This window comes from Electrophorus electricus, chromosome 4 (genome assembly GCF_013358815.1).
Source record: "Electrophorus electricus isolate fEleEle1 chromosome 4, fEleEle1.pri, whole genome shotgun sequence".
NCBI lineage: Eukaryota > Metazoa > Chordata > Actinopteri > Gymnotiformes > Gymnotidae > Electrophorus > Electrophorus electricus.
Genome location: NC_049538.1, coordinates 5864452 through 5885948, shown reverse-complemented (window position 1 = coordinate 5885948; position 21497 = coordinate 5864452). Strand labels below are relative to the sequence as shown.

The window sequence follows — 21497 nt, the reverse complement described above, 5'->3', positions numbered from 1 at the left end:
TGTGTGTGTTTATATTAGCACGAACCAGCTCAGACATTTAGAATTAAATTGTAGTCGGTATGTTTGCACTGGCTTGCACTCATATTCAGAGCTCGGGGACAACACTAGGAGGAGACTGGATTTGGAAATAGAGGAACATTTTGGTTGGTTTGTTTGTTTGTTTGTTTGCTGTTTCTGGTGTCTGTCCCATTTCCACACTCCTCATACCTCTGCTTTGGTGTTCGCTCCGCAGGTGCCGGCCCGGCTATATCGGACCGCTGTGTCAGCACCTGGACCCGTGCCACCGCTCACCGTGTTTCAACGGAGCTGCCTGCAAGAGTCAGGTGGCCAATGGCGTCCCACAATTCACCTGTGTGTGTCAGAGAGGCTTCAGAGGTAAGCCAGAGGCACCTCAGCATGGATGTTACATGGTATGAGGTGTTACGTGGTACAAGATGTTATGAGACTCCGTATTGGCATGTGAGATGCTGAAATGTCTTAGTTACAGTTCTAATCAGCTATGTCCCTATTTTCCCTTGTTCTCTTAGTCTGTCACAGTCTCCTGTTCTTTCTGTTTGGGAAGTTAATAGTCTGTGTGTGTGTGTGTTTGTGTGTGTGTGTGTGTGTGTGTAGGTCAGGACTGCTCCCTGATTGACGCGTGTGCCACAAGTCCATGTGCCAACGGCGCCCGCTGCACCAACTGGAACAACCACTACAACTGCTCATGCCCTCCGGGCTTCCAGGGCAAGAACTGCCGCAGTGACGTGGACGAGTGCCGGCGGGCGGGCAAGTGCCTGAACGCTGGCATCTGCATCAACACGCCCGGCTCCTTCCGCTGTGATTGCCCGGCCGGCTACAGTGGGCGCACCTGTGAGGTGCCCACGCTGCCTTGCGCCCCCTCACAGTGCCTCAACGGAGGCACGTGCCACCAGACGGGCGAGCACACGTACGACTGCGCCTGTTTGCCAGGTACACGTACACACGTGCACGCACACATATGCTCCCACAGTCAGGTTCCCACGCTGACGTGTTTTCTGCGGGTCATGGCTCTGCGCTGACCTCTTGTGCTGAGCGCGGTAGGCTTTCTCTGATGGCCGTGGGTCAAACCGCTCTCCGCTATAAATAGCTTTGGGCAGGGGGGAAGAGGAAGAGGACGCACTCAACATCAGGGAGGAATTCAGTCTATGACTCTCTCGCTCGCACTCTGGAGAGCAGACAGGAAGTGGCTCTTGCCCTAGAGGAAGTCGTTGAAGCGTAGAGCGAATGTAAAACAAGCGAATGCCCCACGGAGGGGAGCCCGCACACACCCAGACCCCCCTGCCCCTCCCCCGTGGGAAGTGCTGGGGGAGAATGTAAAAACACGCACAAGCAGGCGAGAGTTATGAGCTGTGTGGAGAAGGCGTTGGAATTGACCCCCCCTGCCCTCAGCCTCCTGCTCACGCTGCTGCGGTTCGTCTTTTGCAGGCTTCAGTGGGATCAACTGCGAGGTGAACCTGGACGACTGTCCCGGCCATAAATGCATGAACGGAGGGACCTGCGTGGACGGGGTCAACACCTACAACTGCCAGTGTCCCCCTGAGTGGACAGGTACCACAGCATATACAAACACTCATTCATACGCTTGGGAAGTTTCCTCAGATGGTCAATTTAGATATGTACCAAATTGTGTGTGTGTGTGTGTGTGTGTGTGTGTGTGTGTGTGTGTGTGTGTGTGTGCGTGCACGTGCTCAGGTCAGTACTGCGCAGAGGATGTGAACGAGTGCCTCATGCAGCCCAACGCCTGCCACAACGGTGGGACGTGCTTCAACACCATCGGCGGTCACACGTGTGTGTGCGTGAACGGCTGGACGGGCGACGACTGCAGCGAGAACATCGATGACTGTGCCACGGCCGTGTGCTTCAACGGCGCCAGCTGCCACGACCGCGTTGCCTCCTTCTTCTGCGAGTGCCCCGTGGGCAAGACCGGTATGACCCCCTGCCCCATCGCGCCGCCCCGCCCCCTCGTCCGGCACAGCTCCGCCCCTCATCTGGAATGCGCTCTTCTCTCTGGCCACAGGTCTGCTGTGTCACCTGGACGACGCATGCGTCAGCAACCCCTGCAACGAGGGCGCCGTGTGCGACACCAACCCGCTGAACGGCAGGGCAATCTGCACGTGTCCCGCCGGCTTCATAGGCGGAGCCTGCAACCAGGACATGGACGAGTGCTCTATCGGTGCGTGGACAGCAGGGCCTACACCTCTCTCTCCTTCTACCTTCCTCTACCGCTCTCTCTAATCCTCTGGCCGGCTCTCCCTCTCTGTGACTCCGCCTCTGTGTGACTCCGCCTCTGTGTGACTCCGCCTCTCTGTGTCTCCAGTGCTTGTGTATGTCACCACCTCTCTGCATTTCTAAGTTTCGCCATTTCAGTAAATTATTGGATATTTTTGTAATGTTAAGGAGAATTCTGATATGAATATTTTTGAATCTCTCTCTCTCTCTCTCTCTCTCTCTCTCTCTCTCTCTCTCTCTCTCTCTCTCTCTCCCTCTCTCTCTCCGGCAGGTGCTAACCCATGCGAACACTTTGGGAAGTGTGTGAACACAGAGGGCTCGTTCCAGTGCCAGTGCGGCCGTGGGTACACGGGACCGCGCTGCGAGATCGACATCAATGAGTGCCTGTCCATGCCGTGTCAGAACGATGCCACCTGCCTGGACCGCATCGGCGAGTTCACCTGCATCTGCATGCCAGGTATGGCCCCAGGGGCCACACATCCCACACCGCAGGGGTCACACACCCCACACCGCAGGGGCCACATACTGCAGAGGCAACCGAGCAACAGGTTTGGTAAGGGAGCAACCCAGGTTTATGTACAGAGCTGCTGTGATTACCTCAGGATGAGCTGTTATGTAATTTCCTGTCTCTCAAGGAGGGAGGAGTGGGGTGGGGCTTATTGGGCAAATGTTCCAGCAGCTGACACACACACACACACACACACACACACACACACACGCACACACCCTTGGCCCCGCGGCGTGCGGAGAGCAAGGCACGGCAGGCCAGCGAGCTCCTGGTCTCCAACACACGCGCCCAGAGCCGTGCGTGCACACGCCCTCCAAAGTCCAGCCCTTGCCATCAACATGCATCCCAGGGTGCGTGGGGGTGAGGGGGATGGGTGTGGGGCTATACAAACGAGGGGCAGGAGCGGGAGGTCTATAGGGCCAGTGCAGGGAGAGGAGAGTGGAGGCGGGTGGGGTTGGGTGGGGGTGTGTGTGGCGCATGATAATCAGAGCTAGAGGGGTGGGAATGGATAACAACAATAGGGCCCCTCAGCGGTCCTCTCCGTGCCCCTCAGTCACACACGCAGAGGCAGCCAAGTTTTTCCCAGCGCTTTTTTCCCAAATGAGACCCCCCCCCACACACACACACACACACACACCTCCCTAAAACCCCTTTCATTTCCACAGACGGCCTCTCCGTTTCCATGCTCTTCGTCGTAGGTTGGCGTGGGGCCTAGTTCGCCCGGAGGGTTTTGTTTACTTTCGATTCGGCGCTAGCGTGCTCCCCCTGACGATGGGACATGCTTCTATCTGTCCGCCAAGAGGCGGGACGGCTTCACAGACAGTAGGGACACGGAGTTCTGCTCGAGGTAGAGGCCCCAGTGAGTGCAGACAGAGGCCTTGTGCCTGACGTCCCAGGCATGGGTTTCTCACGTATCAGAAGGGTCCCTCATGGCATTGTGGGAAGGGCCACGACCTGCTTGGGGGCCTGGGACTGGATAAAGCCTAATTCTAAAGCCTTGTGTGTAACAAGTGTGTGTGTGTGTGTGTGTGTGTGTGTGTGTGTGTGTGCCTGGCCAGGATACACAGGTACACACTGCGAGGCGGACATGGACGAGTGCGAGAGCAACCCCTGCGTGAACGATGGCATCTGTAGGGACCTGGTCAACGCCTTCACCTGCACCTGCCAGCCAGGTAGGAGAGCAAGCTCCACCCCCAACCCACCACCTGACCCCGGTGTCCGCGCAGGCCTGGGGGGGGGTGCCGCTCGTGGAAGTCAATTCATATTAGGTTTGTGCGCCGTCTGATACCATTCCAATGGCACTGTGTGTAATTACCCCACAGAGCCCAGCCTCTGGAGCTGGCAAGGCTGCATCCCAGAATAAAGACACCATTGTGACCCAATCACACACACACACACACACACATACACACTCCCCCACTCCGCCATAGTGCAGTAGAAGGCGACTGCAGACTCCCCCGCGCCCACTCACTCTTTATGATTTAGTGGCTGGTGAGGGGGTTGTAGCGCCGCTAATGAGATTCTTTTCCAGGTCCGCAATTTACATCTGGGGCAGACAACCCCCCCCACACACACACACACAAACACACACCCACACACACCCGTTAGCTATTGAGTCGGCGGAGCTTGTCCGAGGAATGGGGTGGAGGTGGCGGTTGTTTCTGGTGCATGAAGAAAACAATTTCGACGTGCTCACCCACCACCCCACCCCACCCCCACCCACCATCGGCACAGGTCACATTGCAGCACTCTTCATCAGCGTGGCTCCGTCTGCAGACACAGAAATGACTGGTCCCGCAGGGGGGGCAGGCCTAGAGATCGCCAAGGCTCCGCCCACACACGTTTTCCCAGGCCATGAATTCCAGCCTGGAACCGAAGCTTAGCGCCACCATTACGTTCGGCAATGCGCACCAGCTCAGAACAGCTAATCACCGCGGCAGGCATGTTGAGGACGCTGTGGGGGAGTCCTGGCCCTTCACTTCGGAGGGAGAAAGATACCCAGAGGATTTAGTGTTCTGCCATAGTCATCCGCTGGAAACCATAGCACAGTGTTACATATAACTGTGTTATATGTCCTGGCTTAGCTGTGGCCCATGGCCCACGATCCGTCACAGTAAAGGAAAACTACATGCAGTGTGCTGTTCTGTGACCTTTGACCTTTGACCTCTGTGTTTGCCTGTCCCAGGCTTTACAGGCAGCATGTGCCAGATCGACATTGACGAGTGTGCCAGCACGCCCTGCCAAAACGGAGCCAAGTGCATCGACCGACCCAATGGCTACGAATGCCGATGTGCTGAAGGTAGTCCCACCGTGTGTGTGTGTGTGTGTGTGTGTGTGTGTGTGTGTGTGTATGAGCATCAGTACAATATCAGCATCCACAGATTCAGTTAGCATCAGCACCCGCCAGCCCATACATACCTGCAAGCACGGTCTGGAGGTCAAGTGATCAGACCAATGACAGGCTCCTAACCCCCCCCCCTTCTTGCCCCATTGGTAGACCCCAGGGATCATGGGGTCACCCAAGGTCAGCAGCTGCTGAAGATGGGGGTTGGGTGCCGTCGTCACCCCGACATCTGTTCATCCGTACCCCACAATGACACAGGCACGCAGCGCCGTATGGCACAGTCCAGACTCCCAGCAGCCCTACTTGCGTGGCCTCCTCTTCAGAAATAGGCCATATGTGGTCCTCACGTATCCCACTCGCCACCAGTAGGAGTAGGAGTAGTGTGTGTGTGTGTGTGTGTGTGTGTGTGTGTGTGTGTGTGTGTGTGTTTTAATTTACTGATAATATGTGTGTAGACGCGTGTTCAGTATAAACTTATTCATGTAACTGGAGAGTCTATGTGAATATAAATACATTTATGTGTGTGTGTGTTTGTGTCTGTGTGCGTGTGTAAGGGAAGTAGCGTGGTGGAGGAGTGCGTGTGTGAGGGAAGTAGCGTGGTGGAGGAGTGTGTGTGAGGGAAGTAGTGTGGTGGAGGAGTGTGTGTGTGAGGGAAGTAGCGTGGTGGCGGAGTGTGTGTGTGAGGGAAGTAGCGTGGTGGAGGAGTGTGTGTGAGGGAAGTAGCGTGGTGGAGGAGTGTGTGTGAGGGAAGTAGCGTGGTGGAGGAGTGTGTGTGTGAGGGAAGTAGCGTGGTGGAGGAGTGTGTGTGTGAGGGAAGTAGCGTGGTGGAGGAGTGTGTGTGTAAGGGAAGTAGCGTGGTGGAGGAGTGTGTGTGTGAGGGAAGTAGCGTGGTGGAGGAGTGTGTGTGTGAGGGAAGTAGCGTGGTGGAGGAGTGTGTGTGTGAGGGAAGTAGCGTGGTGGAGGAGTGTGTGTGTGAGGGAAGTAGCGTGGTGGAGGAGTGTGTGTGAGGGAAGTAGCGTGGTGGAGGAGTGTGTGTGTGAGGGAAGTAGCGTGGTGGAGGAGTGTGTGTGTGAGGGAAGTAGCGTGGTGGAGGAGTGTGTGTATTGTCTACTGGAGCCAGCTGCTTGGTATTCTGCTGCGCTGTTCTCCTGCTCAGAGTTGTCCCGTTAGCAGGGGCGCGGGGTATTGTCCCTCCGCTCTCGGGACAAAAGCGGTTCTGTGAGGCTAGTGAAAGGCGCTCTCTACCCCCAACCTCCCCCCCCCCCCCACCCTCGGCGGCACGGCCCTGTCCCGCTCCTCTCTCCGCCGCTGCCTGACAACCTGTCGGCATGGAAACCACAGGAACCCAGGCACCACACTGCAGGACCTTTCACCAGAGGGAGAGAGTGAGAAAGAAGGGAATGGGGGAGATAGAAAAGGAACTTTGGAAAGAAGGGAAACCTCACGCAGACGGGGGGGGGGGGGGGGGGGAGCTGGAAGTTTTTGGCTGAAAAAAAAAGAGAATCTGGGAAAGCGGTGGAGGCTTTGGGGGGAGATGGGGCGTGCGAGTGATGGAGAGGAAGTCTTCACATCAGGGACAAAGCGCTCCGAGCCAGTTGGGTGAAATGGACAAGCCTTGCGAGGGCAAAGGGCAAAGCGTCCCCCAGGAGTGACTTAGGCCTGGACACATTTCACATCTCTGCCCTGATCTTCCTTTTTTCACTCTTGCGTATTCTCTCTTTACTTCCTCTCCTGCTTACATCATCCCCAAACCCTCAGCCAATCAAAGCCATCCGCGTGTCCGCCCCTCCCCCCAGGTTTCGAGGGCCGCCTCTGCGAGAGCAACATCGACAACTGCCAGCCTGACCCGTGCCACCACGGGACCTGCGTAGACGGCATCGCCAGCTACACGTGCAACTGCGTGCCAGGCTACACAGGCTACCGTTGCGAGAACCAGCTGAACGAGTGCCATAGCAACCCCTGCCAGAACAGCGGCAAGTGCGTGGACATGGTCAACAGATACCTCTGCCGGTGTCAGCATGGCACCTCAGGTGAGGGGGGGACAGAATGCGCCGGACAGCACGAGCATGGGTCAACCCGCCGTGAGCGTTGGGACTTGATTGTTTAGCGAATGATTTTTCCCACGCAGGCATCAACTGTGAAATCAACTTCGACGACTGTGCCAGCAACCCGTGCGACTACGGCATGTGCAGGGATGGCATCAACCGTTACGACTGCGTGTGCAGGCCTGGCTTCACCGGTGAGTGCGCCCCTGCATCCGTCCGTGAAGGCTGCCGTCACGTTCCCAAAACTGCTCAGGGCTCGGGATTACACGTGGTAGTCTTTACAAATCGCATGAACTGTGGATATGTGAGGTTGACTCAGCACTCTGAGACATGAGAAACAGGAGACGTGAGAGAAGTGAGAGACGTGAGAGACATGGTCCAGCTGCCAGAAACAGTAGTCAGGGCAAGAAGAGGTCACCAGTGCGGGCTGACTCATGTCAGACTCATCTATTCTCTCTCTCTCTCTCTCTCTCTCGCACATCCCCCAGGCCCCCAGTGTAACGTGGAGATGAACGAGTGTTCATCGAGCCCGTGCCGTAATGGCGGCACATGCGTGGACGAGGAGAATGGCTTCCACTGCCTGTGTCCTGCTGGCTTCCACGAACCCTACTGCTACTCGCACGTGGACGAGTGCGGCAGCAGCCCCTGCGTGCACGGCTCCTGCAGGGAGGACCCCAACGGGTACGTCGGCGCCGCACCACACCGTCTGAGCCCCGCCCTGCCCCAAGCACCTGCCCTCAGCTAACACAGCGCTTAGAAGCAGCTGCCAGAGTTCTGGACGTTACACTGCACGTCTGCACGCAGCTAGTTTTCCTTCGCCGTCAGCCGCGTCCGCGTTGTTTGTCGAGCTGCTCCTCTGCTCTGAGCCAATGGCAGGCCTCTGGATTTGTGTTGATGCAGGTACCGTTGTGACTGCGAGCCAGGCTGGATAGGGAAGAACTGCGACATGGACCGCAATGACTGCCTGCCAAGCCCCTGCCAGAACGCCGGCACCTGCATCGACCAGCTCAACGGGTTCACCTGCAAGTGCCGGCAGGGCTTCCGAGGTGGGCGTCCTCTTCCGGACACTTCTTTTTATCTCCTAATGAACGATGTTCCGGTAATGGATGAAGCCTGGGCCCCATGTCCGGTTTCCTGAGGTTGAAATCCCTCGACAGTGTAACGTATTCCAAGGCTCACCAAACGCAAGTGACGCCAGGGACGTCCAAATGCGAGTGAATCCGCGGGCAGTGTGCTCTCGGAATAGACAAAGCCCCCACAGGTCCCATGCGAATCCCATTTGTGCTAGGAATTAAAATGTCTGCCCATCACAGCTCTAAAGACCTGAACCATATCTCCCCCTTCTGGTCGCTTCTGTGAACTGCACCTTTTGTGTCGAGTCCTGCGTCTTCTTGCTTCGCTCACGCGTTCTCCCTCCACCCGTCGTCCACAGGTAACCTGTGTCAAGTCAACATCAACGAGTGTGCGTCCAGCCCCTGCCTGAACCAGGGCACCTGTGTGGACGGCGTGGCCAGCTTCACCTGCATGTGTGAGCCGCCCTATAGCGGACCCACCTGCGTCGAGGTGCTCACGCCCTGCTCGCCAAACCCCTGTGCCAACCACGCCCTCTGCACCCACACGCCCGACTACCTGGACTACCAGTGTAACTGCCAGCCCGGATGGCAGGGTGAGTGCTCATGCTCCACCGCCCTCCTCGTCCGAGATTCCCCCCCCGCAGGAACGACGGAGCCCGTCGGAGGTTGGCTAACGCTACACCTTCTGTCCACCTTCTGCAGGCCAGCTATGTAACATCGACGTGAACGAGTGCACGTCGAATCCGTGCAAGAACCGCGGCACCTGCACCAACAAGCTTGGCGGCTACGTGTGCTCCTGCCGCAGCGGGTACGTGGGAACCAACTGCGAGACTGACGTCAACGACTGCATGCCAAGTGAGTAACGCAAACTTGCCACCCTGCCTCTGTGGTGCATGCGTGTGCAGTTCAGCCCTGCACCTGATCACCAGGCCCTCGGAGAGACAGTTGGGTGTGTTGGGGGCGTGAACGTGCTGGTGTGCACCACTGCGCTTTATCGCCCTACGTTATCCCTGCTTGCTGGTCCTTTACGCCCATCGTTAGTGGCGCTAGTGTTCTGCAATGCTTTGACCCTCCACCCCTACCTCCGTCCGCCCTCAGACCCATGCCTAAGCGGAGGATCCTGCACAGACGGCATCAACACGTTCCACTGCACCTGCCTACCCGGCTTCGCGGGCCCACAGTGCGCCGTCGAGGTGAACGAGTGCCAGAGCGCCCCCTGCAGGAACGGAGGCACGTGCACCGACTACGTCAACAGCTACACCTGCACCTGCCGGCCAGGATACACAGGCTTGCACTGTGAGACCAACATACCAGACTGCACTGAGAGGTGAGAGGACTGAACTGAAGTAGTGAAGTACTAAAATATCATTGCAACTGAAAAGTGTAGTCGATTTGGGAGGTAATTTAGTTTAGGTAGTAAATTCTTACTTATTTCCTTTTTCACATTTTCACATATTAACATTTTAAGTGGTCAAAATGAGAGAATTCCAAATCACTAGGGTTAAAAAAATATTTTACAGAATCATTCTTGAAAAAAGCAGGTAAAATAGGGCCATTTGATTATAATATATAAGTATGGTAAACCAGAGATATTGTACTATGCTATATTATTATCTAGATATCAGAATACCTGTCATAAATGCAAGTCATAAATATCATAAATGCCAAAAAAATTGAGCACGCTTTCATTTTTCATTAGTAGTGCTCTCCTCCAGGCAGCATGAAGTCTGAATGCGTCCATGCCACAGCTGTGTGTGTGTGTGTGTGTGTGTGTGTGTGTGTGTGTGTGTGTGTGTGTGTCTGCGCCCGCGATGCGGCGCCGTTACACGTGTCTCACCCACTGTGCCCTGCGTCGCCCACCCAGCTCCTGCTTCAACGGCGGCAGCTGCGTGGACAAGATCAACGGCTTCGCGTGCACGTGCCGCTCGGGCTTCACAGGTGACCACTGCCAGTACGAGGTGAACCAGTGTGACTTGCAGCCCTGCCTCAACGGGGGCGTGTGCCAGGACGGCCTCAAGACGTACCGCTGCTCCTGCCCCAGGGGCTACACCGGAGACCGCTGCCAGGTACCTGGCCCTGCCCACGCCTGGGTTCAGTTAGGGGATTAGAACATAATCAGCTATAATGAAGAGGGTGCAATTACGTGGTAGTCACCGTCTGATTTTCCGCGTAGTCTTTCATTTTCCTCCCAAAGCGGCATGGCGATCACGCCTTCCCTGTCTCGCTTTCACGGTTTCATGAAAGCACTGTAGAGGCTGAATCAGCAAGCCGGCAGACTTTTCCGGTCCTCCTCTGCCACCTCCTGTTCTTTTGAAAGCCGCCCGCTGGTGTGTGTTAGTCTGGGTGGGTTGACCGTCTGTGTTGCCGTGCAGGTACTGGTGGACTGGTGCCGCCACCCCAACCCGTGCCAGAACGGCGGCTGGTGTACGACCAAGGATGGCTCGTTCACGTGCGACTGTGTGGGCGGCTGGTCCGGACGCTACTGTGACATCCCAGGGGTCTCCTGTGAAGTGGCCGCAAGGCAGAGGGGTGGGTGTGAACTCTTCCCAGCTGCAGTGTGTGTGTGTTTGAGTATGAGTATGTGTGTGAGTGTAAGTGTGTGTGTGTGAGTGTGTATGTGTGTGTGTGTGTGTGTTTACTGGTGCCTGGTGTAATTTCTCTCCTCGGGCTGATCTCAGGCCTGCAGACCGAAAAGCTCTGTCACAACAGCGGCCACTGCGTGAACACGGGCAACACGCACTACTGCAAGTGTCCGTCTGACTACACAGGCAGTTACTGTGAGAGCCAGGTGGACCACTGCGAGGACAATCCCTGCCTCAACGGCGCCACCTGCAGGGGCTACGTGGGAGGATACACATGCGACGTGAGTGGCCGCACAACATCCGGGCTCATTTGCTCGGCTTGGTGCAGACGGCTGCATCAGGGCACGCGCCAGGCCTCTTGCTCAGTGCCCGCCGTCTTTTCTCAGTGTATGCCAGGGTACGAGGGCCAGAACTGCGAGCGGGAGATCAACGAGTGCCGTTCACACCCATGCCAGAACGGAGGCACCTGCATCGACCTGGTGGGCCACTACATCTGCTCCTGTCCCCCTGGCACGCTGGGTAAGTCCAAGCTGAGCGCCTCGGTAGCGCAGAGCGTTGACATTCAGGCACGGGTCCTGATGCTGTGCCTTCCCCCCCCCCCCCAACACACACACAGGGGTCCTGTGCGAGATAAACGAGGACGACTGCGCGCTGCCGTCCAGGCCGCGCGGCGTGCCCAAGTGCCAGAACAACGGCACTTGCGTGGACCGTGTGGGCGGCTACCGTTGTAACTGCCCGCCAGGATTCACGGGCGAACGCTGCGAGGGCGACATCAACGAGTGCAACTCGAACCCCTGCAGCCCGGCAAACAGCCTGGACTGCATCCAGCTGCCCAACGACTACCAGTGCGTCTGCAAGCTCGGCTTCACAGGTGAGGAGAGAGCCCCACGCGGGCGGGGGCGAGAGGAAAGTGTGTAGGGTTTGGTGGGTTGGTTGGGGGACTGGGTATACAAACAGACACTGACCAGGTTGTGTGTGTGTGTGTGTGTGTGTGTGTCCAGGTCGGGGCTGTCAGAACAGGTTCAGTGTGTGTGAGTCCCAGCCCTGTAAGAATGGTGGAGCGTGCTCAGTCTCCAGTAACTCCCCGCTGGGCTACATCTGCACCTGCCAGCTGGTAACTACTCTTCCTCCTCTTCATCACGTTACTTCAACAGAGCTCGGACAGTCACCAAAATAAGCCAGTCCTACACCAGTCATTCACCTCCCTCTCTCTCTCTCTCTCTCTCTCTCTCTCTCTCTCTCTCTCTCTCTCTCTCTCCCTCCCTCCCTCCCTCCCTCCCTCCCTCAGGGTTACGTGGGGATGAACTGCGATCGCAGCATGTCCTGTCGTGAGCTTTCCTGCTACAACGGCGGGAGCTGCATGCCCACGTCTCGGGGCGCCCGCTGCGCGTGCCCACACGGCTTCGCCGGGCCGCAGTGCCAGCACCGCAGCAACGAGAGCTGCTCGTCGCGGCCGTGCCGCAATGGCGGCGTGTGCACCGAGGAAGCCTCCTTCCCCTTCTTCAGCTGCCAGTGCGTGCCGGGCTGGCGGGGTAAGCGCTGTGAGCAGGAGGCCGGGCCCCCAGGGGCCCCGGCCCCGCCCCCCGCCTGCCCGCTGGCCGAGTGCAGCAGTAAGGCGGGCGACGGCGTGTGCGACAAGGAGTGCAACACGTTCACGTGCCGCTGGGACGCCGCTGACTGCTCGCTGGCCGTCAACCCCTGGGCTCGCTGCGCGGACCCCCGCTGCTGGCGCGTCTTCAACAACAGCCAGTGCGACGAGTCGTGCAACAATGCAGACTGCCTGTACGACAACTTCGACTGCCGCAGCAAGGAGAGGGTCTGCAAGTAAGCACCCGCCTCGTGCCAGCCGCTGCTGTAGCGCTTTTAGAGTTCTAACCCCAACGTTCTAGAAAACAACCGATACACGATTCGGATGCATCAGGCTTGGTTGATCTTAGCGTAGAGTCAGTTACGTGATTTTTAGCGTAGAGTCAGTTACGTGATTTTTAGCGTAGAGTCAGTTACGCGATCTTAGCGCAGAGTCAGTTACGCGATCTTAGCGCAGAGTCAGTTACGCGATCTTAGCGTAGAGTCAGTTACGCGATCTTAGCGCAGAGTCAGTTACGCGATCTTAGCGTAGAGTCAGTTACGCGATCTTAGCGTAGCGTCAGTTACGCGATCTTAGCGCAGAGTCAGTTTTTTGGCCCAGAGACATCGACGTTCCAGCACGTTAATCTGCCGCTGCCCTCCCCTACGCCCAGTCCCATCTACGAGACGTACTGCGTGGACCACTACGCGGACGGCCGCTGCGACCAGGGCTGCAACAACGAGGAGTGCGGCTGGGACGGGCTGGACTGCGCGCGGACCGTGCCCGAGCACCTGGCGGACGGTGTGCTGGTCATCGTGGTGCTGTTGCCCCCGGACGAGCTGCTGCGCACGGGCACCGCCTTCCTGCAGAAGCTGAGCAGCATCCTGCGAACCTCGCTGCGCTTCCGCCTTGACAAAAACGGGGACGCCATGGTGCACCCCTACACCCGCCGCGAGGCCAGGCTGAGACGGGAGCTGCAGCCCCAGCAGGAGGTCATCGGGTGAGCCCCCGCCCGCCCTCCGACCGCCCCCGCCCCTCCCCTCCACCGCCGCGGCTGACGGCACGTCCTTTCTTTGGTCCCCACGCAGGTCCATCGTCTACCTGGAGATCGACAACCGCCTGTGCTCCCAGGACTCGGACAACTGCTTCCCCACTGCGGACAGCGCTGCCGACTATCTGGGCGCCCTCTCCGCCCGCGAGATGCTGCGATTCCCCTACCCGCTGAAGGAAGTGCGCAGTGAGTAGTGACCCCTTCTGTCCCGGGCTCAGTACAACATTTCCACCGTCTGCGTTTCTTTATATGTCAAGAAACATGAGCAGTCCGAAATGTTAAGGCCTTGTTTGCAGATAGAGTGGTTAATATTAAACTAAGAGAACGTCTTCTTGGGAGCTAATTGCTTGTAGCTCGTGGCCGTCCTCTTGGACCTATGAACATTTCTCACCAGCAGAGGGCGATATGGGCGACATAATGTGTTGTGACCCTCTCTGTGGCCAGGCGCGAAGCTGGGGGGATCGACCTATGTGCCCGATTGGGCCAAGCTGCTCCTGGTGGGCGTGGCAGCGCTGTTCCTGCTGGTCATCCTGGTGGTGGGCATGCTGATCGCCCGGCGCAAGCGTGAGCACAGCACGCTCTGGTTCCCCGAGGGCTTCTTCCTCAAGAAGGACACCAGCAGCAACAAGAACCGGCGCGAGCCCGTGGGGCAGGACGCACTGGGCATGAAGTGGGTGCTCCGTGTGACATGCGACACGCCTCACACCGGCCAGGTAGTAATCGCCCAGGTAGTAATCAGCTCCACCTCTGTCCCTCTGCCCCAGACACATGCCCAAAACGGTGGAGGAGTCTTTACTGGGAGACCACAGTGACCAGTGGATAGACACGGACTGCCCCGAGGCCAAGAGACTGAAGGTGAGCCGTTTTTTGTGATTGGCATGTTCACCGCGGGGAAATGAGTGCGAGGGAGGTTCCAAGCACGATGGCGTTCCGTGTGCCGCAGATGGAGGAGCCCAGTATCCTGTCCGACGGCGAGGATGCCGTGGACAGCAGGCAGTGGACGCAGCACCACCTGGCAGCAGCCGACATCCGCATGACTCCCTCCATGGCCCTCACTCCCCCACAGGGCGAGTTTGACAGCGACTGCATGGACGTCAACGTGCGAGGACCAGGTCAGTCTACACTATATAATGTAATCTACACTGTATGATAGATATAATGTAGTCTACACTATATAATATACGATATAAGAGTCCATAGACTTTGCATTTATAAACCTTATATAATGTAAAGTACAATATTATAATTAACATATTTTTATATAACAAAATAACATAAAATGATGTAAAACTATTACTGTAAGTGTTCTTCAGATACACATGACAACACGATCTGATGTGTTAATGATATATGCAAATATTCGTGATGAATATTTATGAGGTTCTAGTACAGGTTGACTAGATTAACTGAGGGGCTTGTGTCACTGCAGATGGCTTCACGCCGCTCATGCTGGCGTCATTCTGCGGTGGAGGCCTGGAGCCAGAGGTGGCGGAGGACGACGACTCTGAGGAGTCTTCTGCCAACATCATATCGGACCTCATTTACCAAGGTGCCTCGCTGGGAGCCCAGACAGACCGCACAGGTGAGACGGCGCTGCACCTGGCAGCTCGCTACGCCCGTGCCGACGCCGCCAAGAGGTTGCTGGATGCCGGCGCCGACGCCAACGCGCAGGACAACACGGGACGCACACCCCTGCACGCTGCCGTGGCCGCGGACGCCCAGGGTGTCTTCCAGGTACGCCATGCACACTCGCCTGTGGTTCTAGCCCCGTGGGTCCCATGGATGCCCTGAGTTAGGCAAATCCGAATGATGGATTTTGGATTTGTTATGGATCTGACGTGCACCTGTCGCTCCTCCCCTTGCAGATTTTGATCAGAACGCGGGCGACGGACCTGGACGCACGCATGCACGACGGATCCACTGCCCTGATCCTGGCGGCGCGGCTGGCCGTGGAGGGCATGGTGGAGGAGCTCATCACCTGCCACGCCGACGTCAACGCCGTGGACGAGTTGGGTGGGTGCAATCTCCTCTTACACTTTTACATTCATCAAGAGTTCCTGTCGGTTTCTTTCATTTGCGTGATGGCAACTCTGTTCGCGTCTCTCCAGGGAAATCCGCACTGCACTGGGCAGCGGCTGTTAATAACGTGGAAGCCACCATCGCCCTTCTGAAGAACGGAGCAAATAAAGACATGCAAGACCTCAAGGTAGAGGTCTTTTTCTTTTTTTGTACTACAAATATGCAATCATATATGCCATATAGGAATTGTTGGTATTGATAATGGAGACATGAACGGTCTTATATTAAGCCGGATCCGTCCGCTGATTCGTGTGTTTTTGGGCGTGTGCTGTCAGGAGGAGACGCCTCTCTTCTTGGCTGCCAGGGAGGGTAGCTGCGAGGCGGTGAAGGTGCTCCTTGCCCACTTCGCCAACAGGGAGATCACGGACCACATGGACCGGCTGCCGCGCGACATCGCCCAGGAGCGCATGCACCACGACATCGTGCAGCTGCTGGACGAGTACAACACGGCGCGGAGCCCCCCCAGCCACACCCACGCTGCCAGCGCCCACCACCTCGCCGCCGGCCACACGCTCTCGCCGCTCATGTGCCCGCCAGGCAGCTTCCTGCCCGCGCTGAAGACCACGCCGCAGGGCAAAAAGAGCCGTCGGCCAACCACGAAGGGCCTGGGCACCCCGCACGCCACCAGCCTGAAGGATTCGGTGAAGGCGCGCAGCAAGAAACTGACGCTGGACATGCAGAGCGCGCTTCTGGAGAGCTCCGTCACACTCTCGCCCGTCGACTCTCTCGACTCGCCCCGCGGGGGCGGGGGCGGGGCCGGGGGCGGAGCGAGCAACGCCGGCTACGTCACCAACCCCGCCTCTCCGGCGGCCATGCCCTCGCCAGGCATCTTCCACTCCTCCATGTCGGTGCCCGGCACCCCCATGGTGCACAGCGGCCTGCTGGACGGCACCGGCCCCTTCGCCGTGTCCCTGGCCGGCCTGAACGAGCTGACCGACGGCGGCCTCCCCATGCAGGGCCGCATCGCCATGCCGCCGGGCACGGGCGGCGTGGGCCAGGCCGCGCACGGCTACGTCCTCAGTGCCAGCCAGATGGGCCTTGGCATGGGCCTGGTGAGCCCGGTCAGCGTGCCTTTCGACTGGCACCGCCTGCCACCCTCGTCGCAGTGCGGCCCACCCGTGGTCGGCATGGTGCACCCGGCAAGCAGCCAGGCAGGCATGCTCCTGCATCAACAGCAGGTGTTCCGCAGCGCGGCCCAGCAGCCCATGCTGCAGCCCACGCCTGTCTCGGGCGCGCCGGCACTCAGCCCCGTCAAGCTGCCCTCCATCGCCGAGCAGCAGCAGCTCCACAGCCACGCCCTGGCCGGCATGGGCTCGCCCACGCCCTCCACCCCACAGCCACAACCTCCTCCGCCCTTCTACCAGCAGCCCCAGCAGCAGCAGCAGCAGCAGCAGCCTCCGCCCCAGCAGGGGAACCCCCAGCCCCAGTCCCAGCAGGCCTCGCAGGCACCCGCAGCCCCGCAGGTCTCGCAGAGCCAGGCTGCGCCCTCCCAGGCTCCCCCGGCGCAGGCCGGCGCCGGCACGGGCCTGGAGGATTACCCAACCCCGCCCTCCCAACACAGCTACACCTCCGCCATGGATGCCACGCCCAAGCATTACTTGCGCCTCCCGAGCGAGCACCCCTACCTAACACCCTCTCCGGAGTCGCCGGAACCCTGGTCCAGCCCCTCCCCCCACTGCGTGTCTGACTGGTCTGACTCCACCCCCAGCCCGGCAGTCTCCGCCCCAGCCCAGACCCAGATCCCTCATGTTCCGGAGTCCAATGGGAAGATGCAAGTGTTTGCGTGAGCAGCGGGCCGTGTTCCCGGGACTTCTGCGACCTCGGCAGAGTAGATGAGAAATCTCACTCTAGGGCTCGTTTTACTTGTCAGCCCATTTCCAAGATTTTAATTGGATTAGGATTGACTTGGTGTTTGTCGAGAAGACATCTACTGGTGTTGTCCACAAAGAGTAAAGGAAAAATTGTTGTCTTAAAAAGAAAAGACAATTTAATGAAGTAAGACATTCTGTCACAAAGGACTTGTTTTTTTTATTATTAAAAAAAAAGTATATGAAGAAGAAAAACCATGTCTTTCATTTCAAAGGCTTGGGGATGCTTTCCTGAAACTAACAAACTTTTAAAGAGTAGAGTAAGAGAAAAAAAGCGAAACGTTGAAGGAAGTTCCTTTCTTTTTATTTATTGTCTCGACGTGTTCCTCGTAAATTGCCTTGTGGGTGTCCTGTTCCTCCACCGGTTGGCAAGTGAAACATGCTCTCTCAACGGACCCCTCTGTGCCTGTTACACAAGGGACCTATTCCTGCCGCACACGATTGTTACAGCAACGGACAGATGAGTCTCCGATTATCAGTGATGGGTCAGCGGAACCCATATGTTTGAGTTCCAGACAGAACCAGCCGGACATTCTCACCTCTGAGTGACATTATTTATTGAGGCCAACACTAATCAACAAAATCGGCATCAAAATTCCTAGGCATGTATGAATTGGCCGACATTAGCGACACACATTAACGTGATGAACTAAGCCGAGCCGGTACATTCCATAGAAGTCCTCTGTAATAATGTCAAGGGGCATCTCTGAAGCACTTCTTAGGCCAAGCGTGTTACGTGACAGCTACCACTCCAGAACAGCACCGGCGCCGACATGGTTATTCGGCTTGACACGGGACATGCCAGCGCTCTGGTGTTTTTGCGTCCATGGTAGTGTTCGGTTCTGGGTGCTGTAGGGTTGCTTTCCTAGTGCCCTCCCCTGCCGACTAATGTCGAGGCCATGTGACCATTTGCTCTCTGTCCCCTCTCACCTGGCCCCCACCCTTACTCCAAGGTCATCTGTCACCACTTAAAACTGTCACTGGCTGCTCTTCAATTTTTCTTTTTTTTCTTTTTTTTTAGTTGTATGATTTTATTTGTGTCTTTGTTTTCTTATCATCATTATGTTATAACCATAGTTACCTTCGGAGCGTCACTACGATGTGCTAAGCTGTGTTTTTATAGGCTGCTGCTGCTTTCCTCCGCCCCGCCCCCCACGGCGATGCGTAGCTCTCTCTCGCCTGTGACCCCCCCCCGCTCCCGTTTGCGGGGTCGTGTGCCACCGCGGCCCGTCTTCCCGTCCGTCGTCTCTGCGGCGGAGCAGCCGGGAGACGGCCCGCCCAACCCTCCTCGTGCTCCGCTGCGGTCCAAGTCCCGGTCCTGCACAAGCACCAGACTATGACATCAGGACCTCACAGAGGTCACGCTCGGTCATCTTCCGACAGGCAGCGCGATGGACCTCCAGACTGCGGTTTCATTTACGTACTCCATTACACATCGGTTAATTTATGTATGGCCAAAAATACAGGCCAGAAAAAGGTTTTAAAAAAATAAATACATTTCCCGGGGCTGACTCCTCTTGGCATGTTGGTGTGTAGCATGCATGTGATGTGAACTCCGCCTGTCCGTGTGCAGTGGGGAGGTGTGTGTGTGTGTGTGTGTGTGTGTGTGTGTCTGGAGAGGTGGATAACGGACTGCTAGCGCTCGGTCACTCCTCAGGGAGGTGTTATTTAGCACGCAGCATCGTCTGCGTCCCTAGCAGCGCCGCCCCACCCCAACCCAGCCAGGCAGGAGGATGGCATCTGCCCTGTGCATTCTGAGAAATGCAAGTGGCACAAACACTGCTATGTAGTGCTGCCCCCTGTTGTCTGCTACAGGTACAGGCGCTTATCTCTGCAAGATCCCTTCCCAAGCGTAAGTTGTTTCTGGGGAGCCTGACCCACAGTATGCAGTCCAACCCAAATGAGGATGCCTGTTTCACAAGACTGAGACGTTTCTGCAGTTTACTCTTGCATTCATCCCTCCATATCAAAGCAAGAATCACTGCCTCTGCAGGAACACACACCTTCCACACAGAAGATGATAAGCTGAGCAAAAAGAAATGAGTTATTATTGCTGGGTTTGGGAAGATATTTTTGTTATGATTTCTGTTTCCTATAAAAATGTGCTAACAATAAACCATCCTTTAAAATTCTCTTTTAAACACCCTTCCCCTTCCAATAGTATCTCTCTCCCAGTATTTCAGACATTTTGGAAATCCAGCATCCTCTTGTAAATACGATTGTTTTGTTTAGGTTTATTTGTGTAAGAGAAGTCTTATGTTTCTAAAAAAATGATTATGTACTAAAAAAGACAAAATGTGTACTTTCTATTAGCATTATTTTTGAAACTGAGATTGTGACTGATATATATTGGTCTTGCATTACTAGATCAGCCATAGATATTCTGTCTTTATTATTAATTCCTATACTTGTTTAAAAGTAGTTTAAAAGCATTGTATATAAACACCTTTTCATGTTTCTTTCTACAGACAAAAGTTGTAAAATAAGGTTACTTCTAATAAAACAGTAGGGAACTACATTTCTGTCACGCGTCATTTGTTGTGACTCACACCTGCGTTTAGGAGCGAGCAGGAATCAAGACAAGGACGAGTAGGAGGAATGCACATAAACCGCCTGTGCCCACACAACTCGCTCTCTGTGCCAACATAGGAGAGCGGCCTTGGTTTTCCCTGCCAGGATAACATGGATCTTATTTCAAAATCAGAAAACCAAAGAAACAAAGTCATGAAGAACTGTGGTCCAGGAACTGACCCGGGAAAGCTTGGCACAGACAAGAATCACTTCAACACAAATGCCATCTTTAATTTAAATCTTAAATCATTCACAGACAAACATTTTAGAACACTAAGATTTTCTTTTTAAAGTTGTTCAAGCCCGAGAACTCTTCAAATTGAAGTTCTGAAAGGCATCGTATTAGTGTTCAGTACACTCCTCAGCTACTTCTGCACAGTGTCCAATATGATGGTATGAATTAAATCCATGATCTAGATGCAGTACATCTGTGTTTGTTCCACTAACACATCACACAGGGTTCACAAATGGATGCAGTCACCACCTGCATCTAGAAAAACCAACAGTCACCAAATCAATTTCTCCTGCATGCGTGTAATGCCCTGGTATATTCTTTTGGAAAGTCACCCTGTAGGAGACGCGGGTGCCCCCTAGGGTCAACATGCTTCACGATCTTCATGGCCCCTTCCACTCCAAGGACCTCCAGGTGGGGCGACATTCTCACCCTAGTAACTACATACCTTTCATGTTAATTCCGGTGTAGTTACCAAATAGTTCACAGTAGTTACTTAGTAATGTGCTTTACGGTTGTCAGCTAAATAAAAATGAGTCTAAGCAGTTATCGTTGGCACCAAGAAATGAAGAGCTACTCCAACCACAGCTGCATATGAGTGCATCACCTCCGATGCCTCCTTTTGGCCTCTGGCCCAGAGACGACAGCTGCTTTCCTCTTGAACCCAACCACCGCTGCTCCTGGCTCCGCCCACCTCATCCTGGTGCTCACAGGGCAAGTCCACCAAGAAAGAAAAAAACTAAATAAAGATTTCTGCTCTTCTGCAATTATGGAAAACACAGTCACAGATTAACTTCAAAGACCAACAGAGGCTCGCATTGCACGTTCAGCTACTCCTGGTCGTCATTCAACTTCTGGACTGGTGGAAGGGGGCTAAACTAGTGTCTGCTGTGACTCATTAATGTTAAACTTCACAGCTTTGCTCAGCCCAGCTCTCACAGAAGTCTGAGGCAGAGCAGTATGTTCTCAGTGATGCTCCTGGAGAAGCACTCAAGGCCATCTTGGCTCTCCTTAGGGAGCAGGGGCACCGTTGAGCTTTCTTCCCTAACGACGCAGGGGTTAAGGGCCACAGAAGGCCGTTAGGGATGTGCAGTCCTAGGAATTTGACGCTGTGCACTGTTATCACTCTGTTGTGCAGAGGAGTGAGAAGTCCACACTCATCTCATTTGTTTTACTTACATTTAGAGATTGTGTTTGCATCAGGACCCCAGCTACCTCACCTCACTCACCTCAGTCTCCTCGTTGCAGGTGACCAGTTCCACATCCGTGGTGTCATCAGCGAATTTAATAACTTGTTTTAGCTGTGGGTGTACAGGATGACTCGGCACGC

General features: G+C 55.8%; 1 protein-coding gene across 1 annotated transcript in view; it reads left to right on the top strand.

Moving 5' to 3' along the window:
• notch3 (notch receptor 3) overlaps nt 1-19882 on the top strand; it is a 31935-nt gene extending 12053 nt beyond the window's left edge. The window contains exons 3-33 of the mRNA XM_035525042.1: nt 233-375; nt 613-948; nt 1444-1566; nt 1711-1944; nt 2036-2191; nt 2519-2704; nt 3814-3927; nt 4941-5054; nt 6896-7129; nt 7228-7338; nt 7633-7825; nt 8045-8190; nt 8577-8810; nt 8920-9072; nt 9316-9544; nt 10082-10283; nt 10590-10746; nt 10896-11080; nt 11186-11318; nt 11416-11670; nt 11801-11913; nt 12088-12623; nt 13040-13366; nt 13455-13603; nt 13862-14087; nt 14182-14272; nt 14361-14529; nt 14847-15151; nt 15283-15430; nt 15526-15623; nt 15772-19882. Coding sequence (XP_035380935.1) covers nt 233-375; nt 613-948; nt 1444-1566; nt 1711-1944; nt 2036-2191; nt 2519-2704; nt 3814-3927; nt 4941-5054; nt 6896-7129; nt 7228-7338; nt 7633-7825; nt 8045-8190; nt 8577-8810; nt 8920-9072; nt 9316-9544; nt 10082-10283; nt 10590-10746; nt 10896-11080; nt 11186-11318; nt 11416-11670; nt 11801-11913; nt 12088-12623; nt 13040-13366; nt 13455-13603; nt 13862-14087; nt 14182-14272; nt 14361-14529; nt 14847-15151; nt 15283-15430; nt 15526-15623; nt 15772-17283 — 7312 coding nt within the window. The 3' untranslated portion in view covers nt 17284-19882. The remainder of the gene's footprint in view (nt 1-232; nt 376-612; nt 949-1443; nt 1567-1710; nt 1945-2035; nt 2192-2518; nt 2705-3813; nt 3928-4940; nt 5055-6895; nt 7130-7227; nt 7339-7632; nt 7826-8044; nt 8191-8576; nt 8811-8919; nt 9073-9315; nt 9545-10081; nt 10284-10589; nt 10747-10895; nt 11081-11185; nt 11319-11415; nt 11671-11800; nt 11914-12087; nt 12624-13039; nt 13367-13454; nt 13604-13861; nt 14088-14181; nt 14273-14360; nt 14530-14846; nt 15152-15282; nt 15431-15525; nt 15624-15771) is intronic.
• The last annotated feature ends 1615 nt before the right edge of the window (nt 19883-21497 follow it).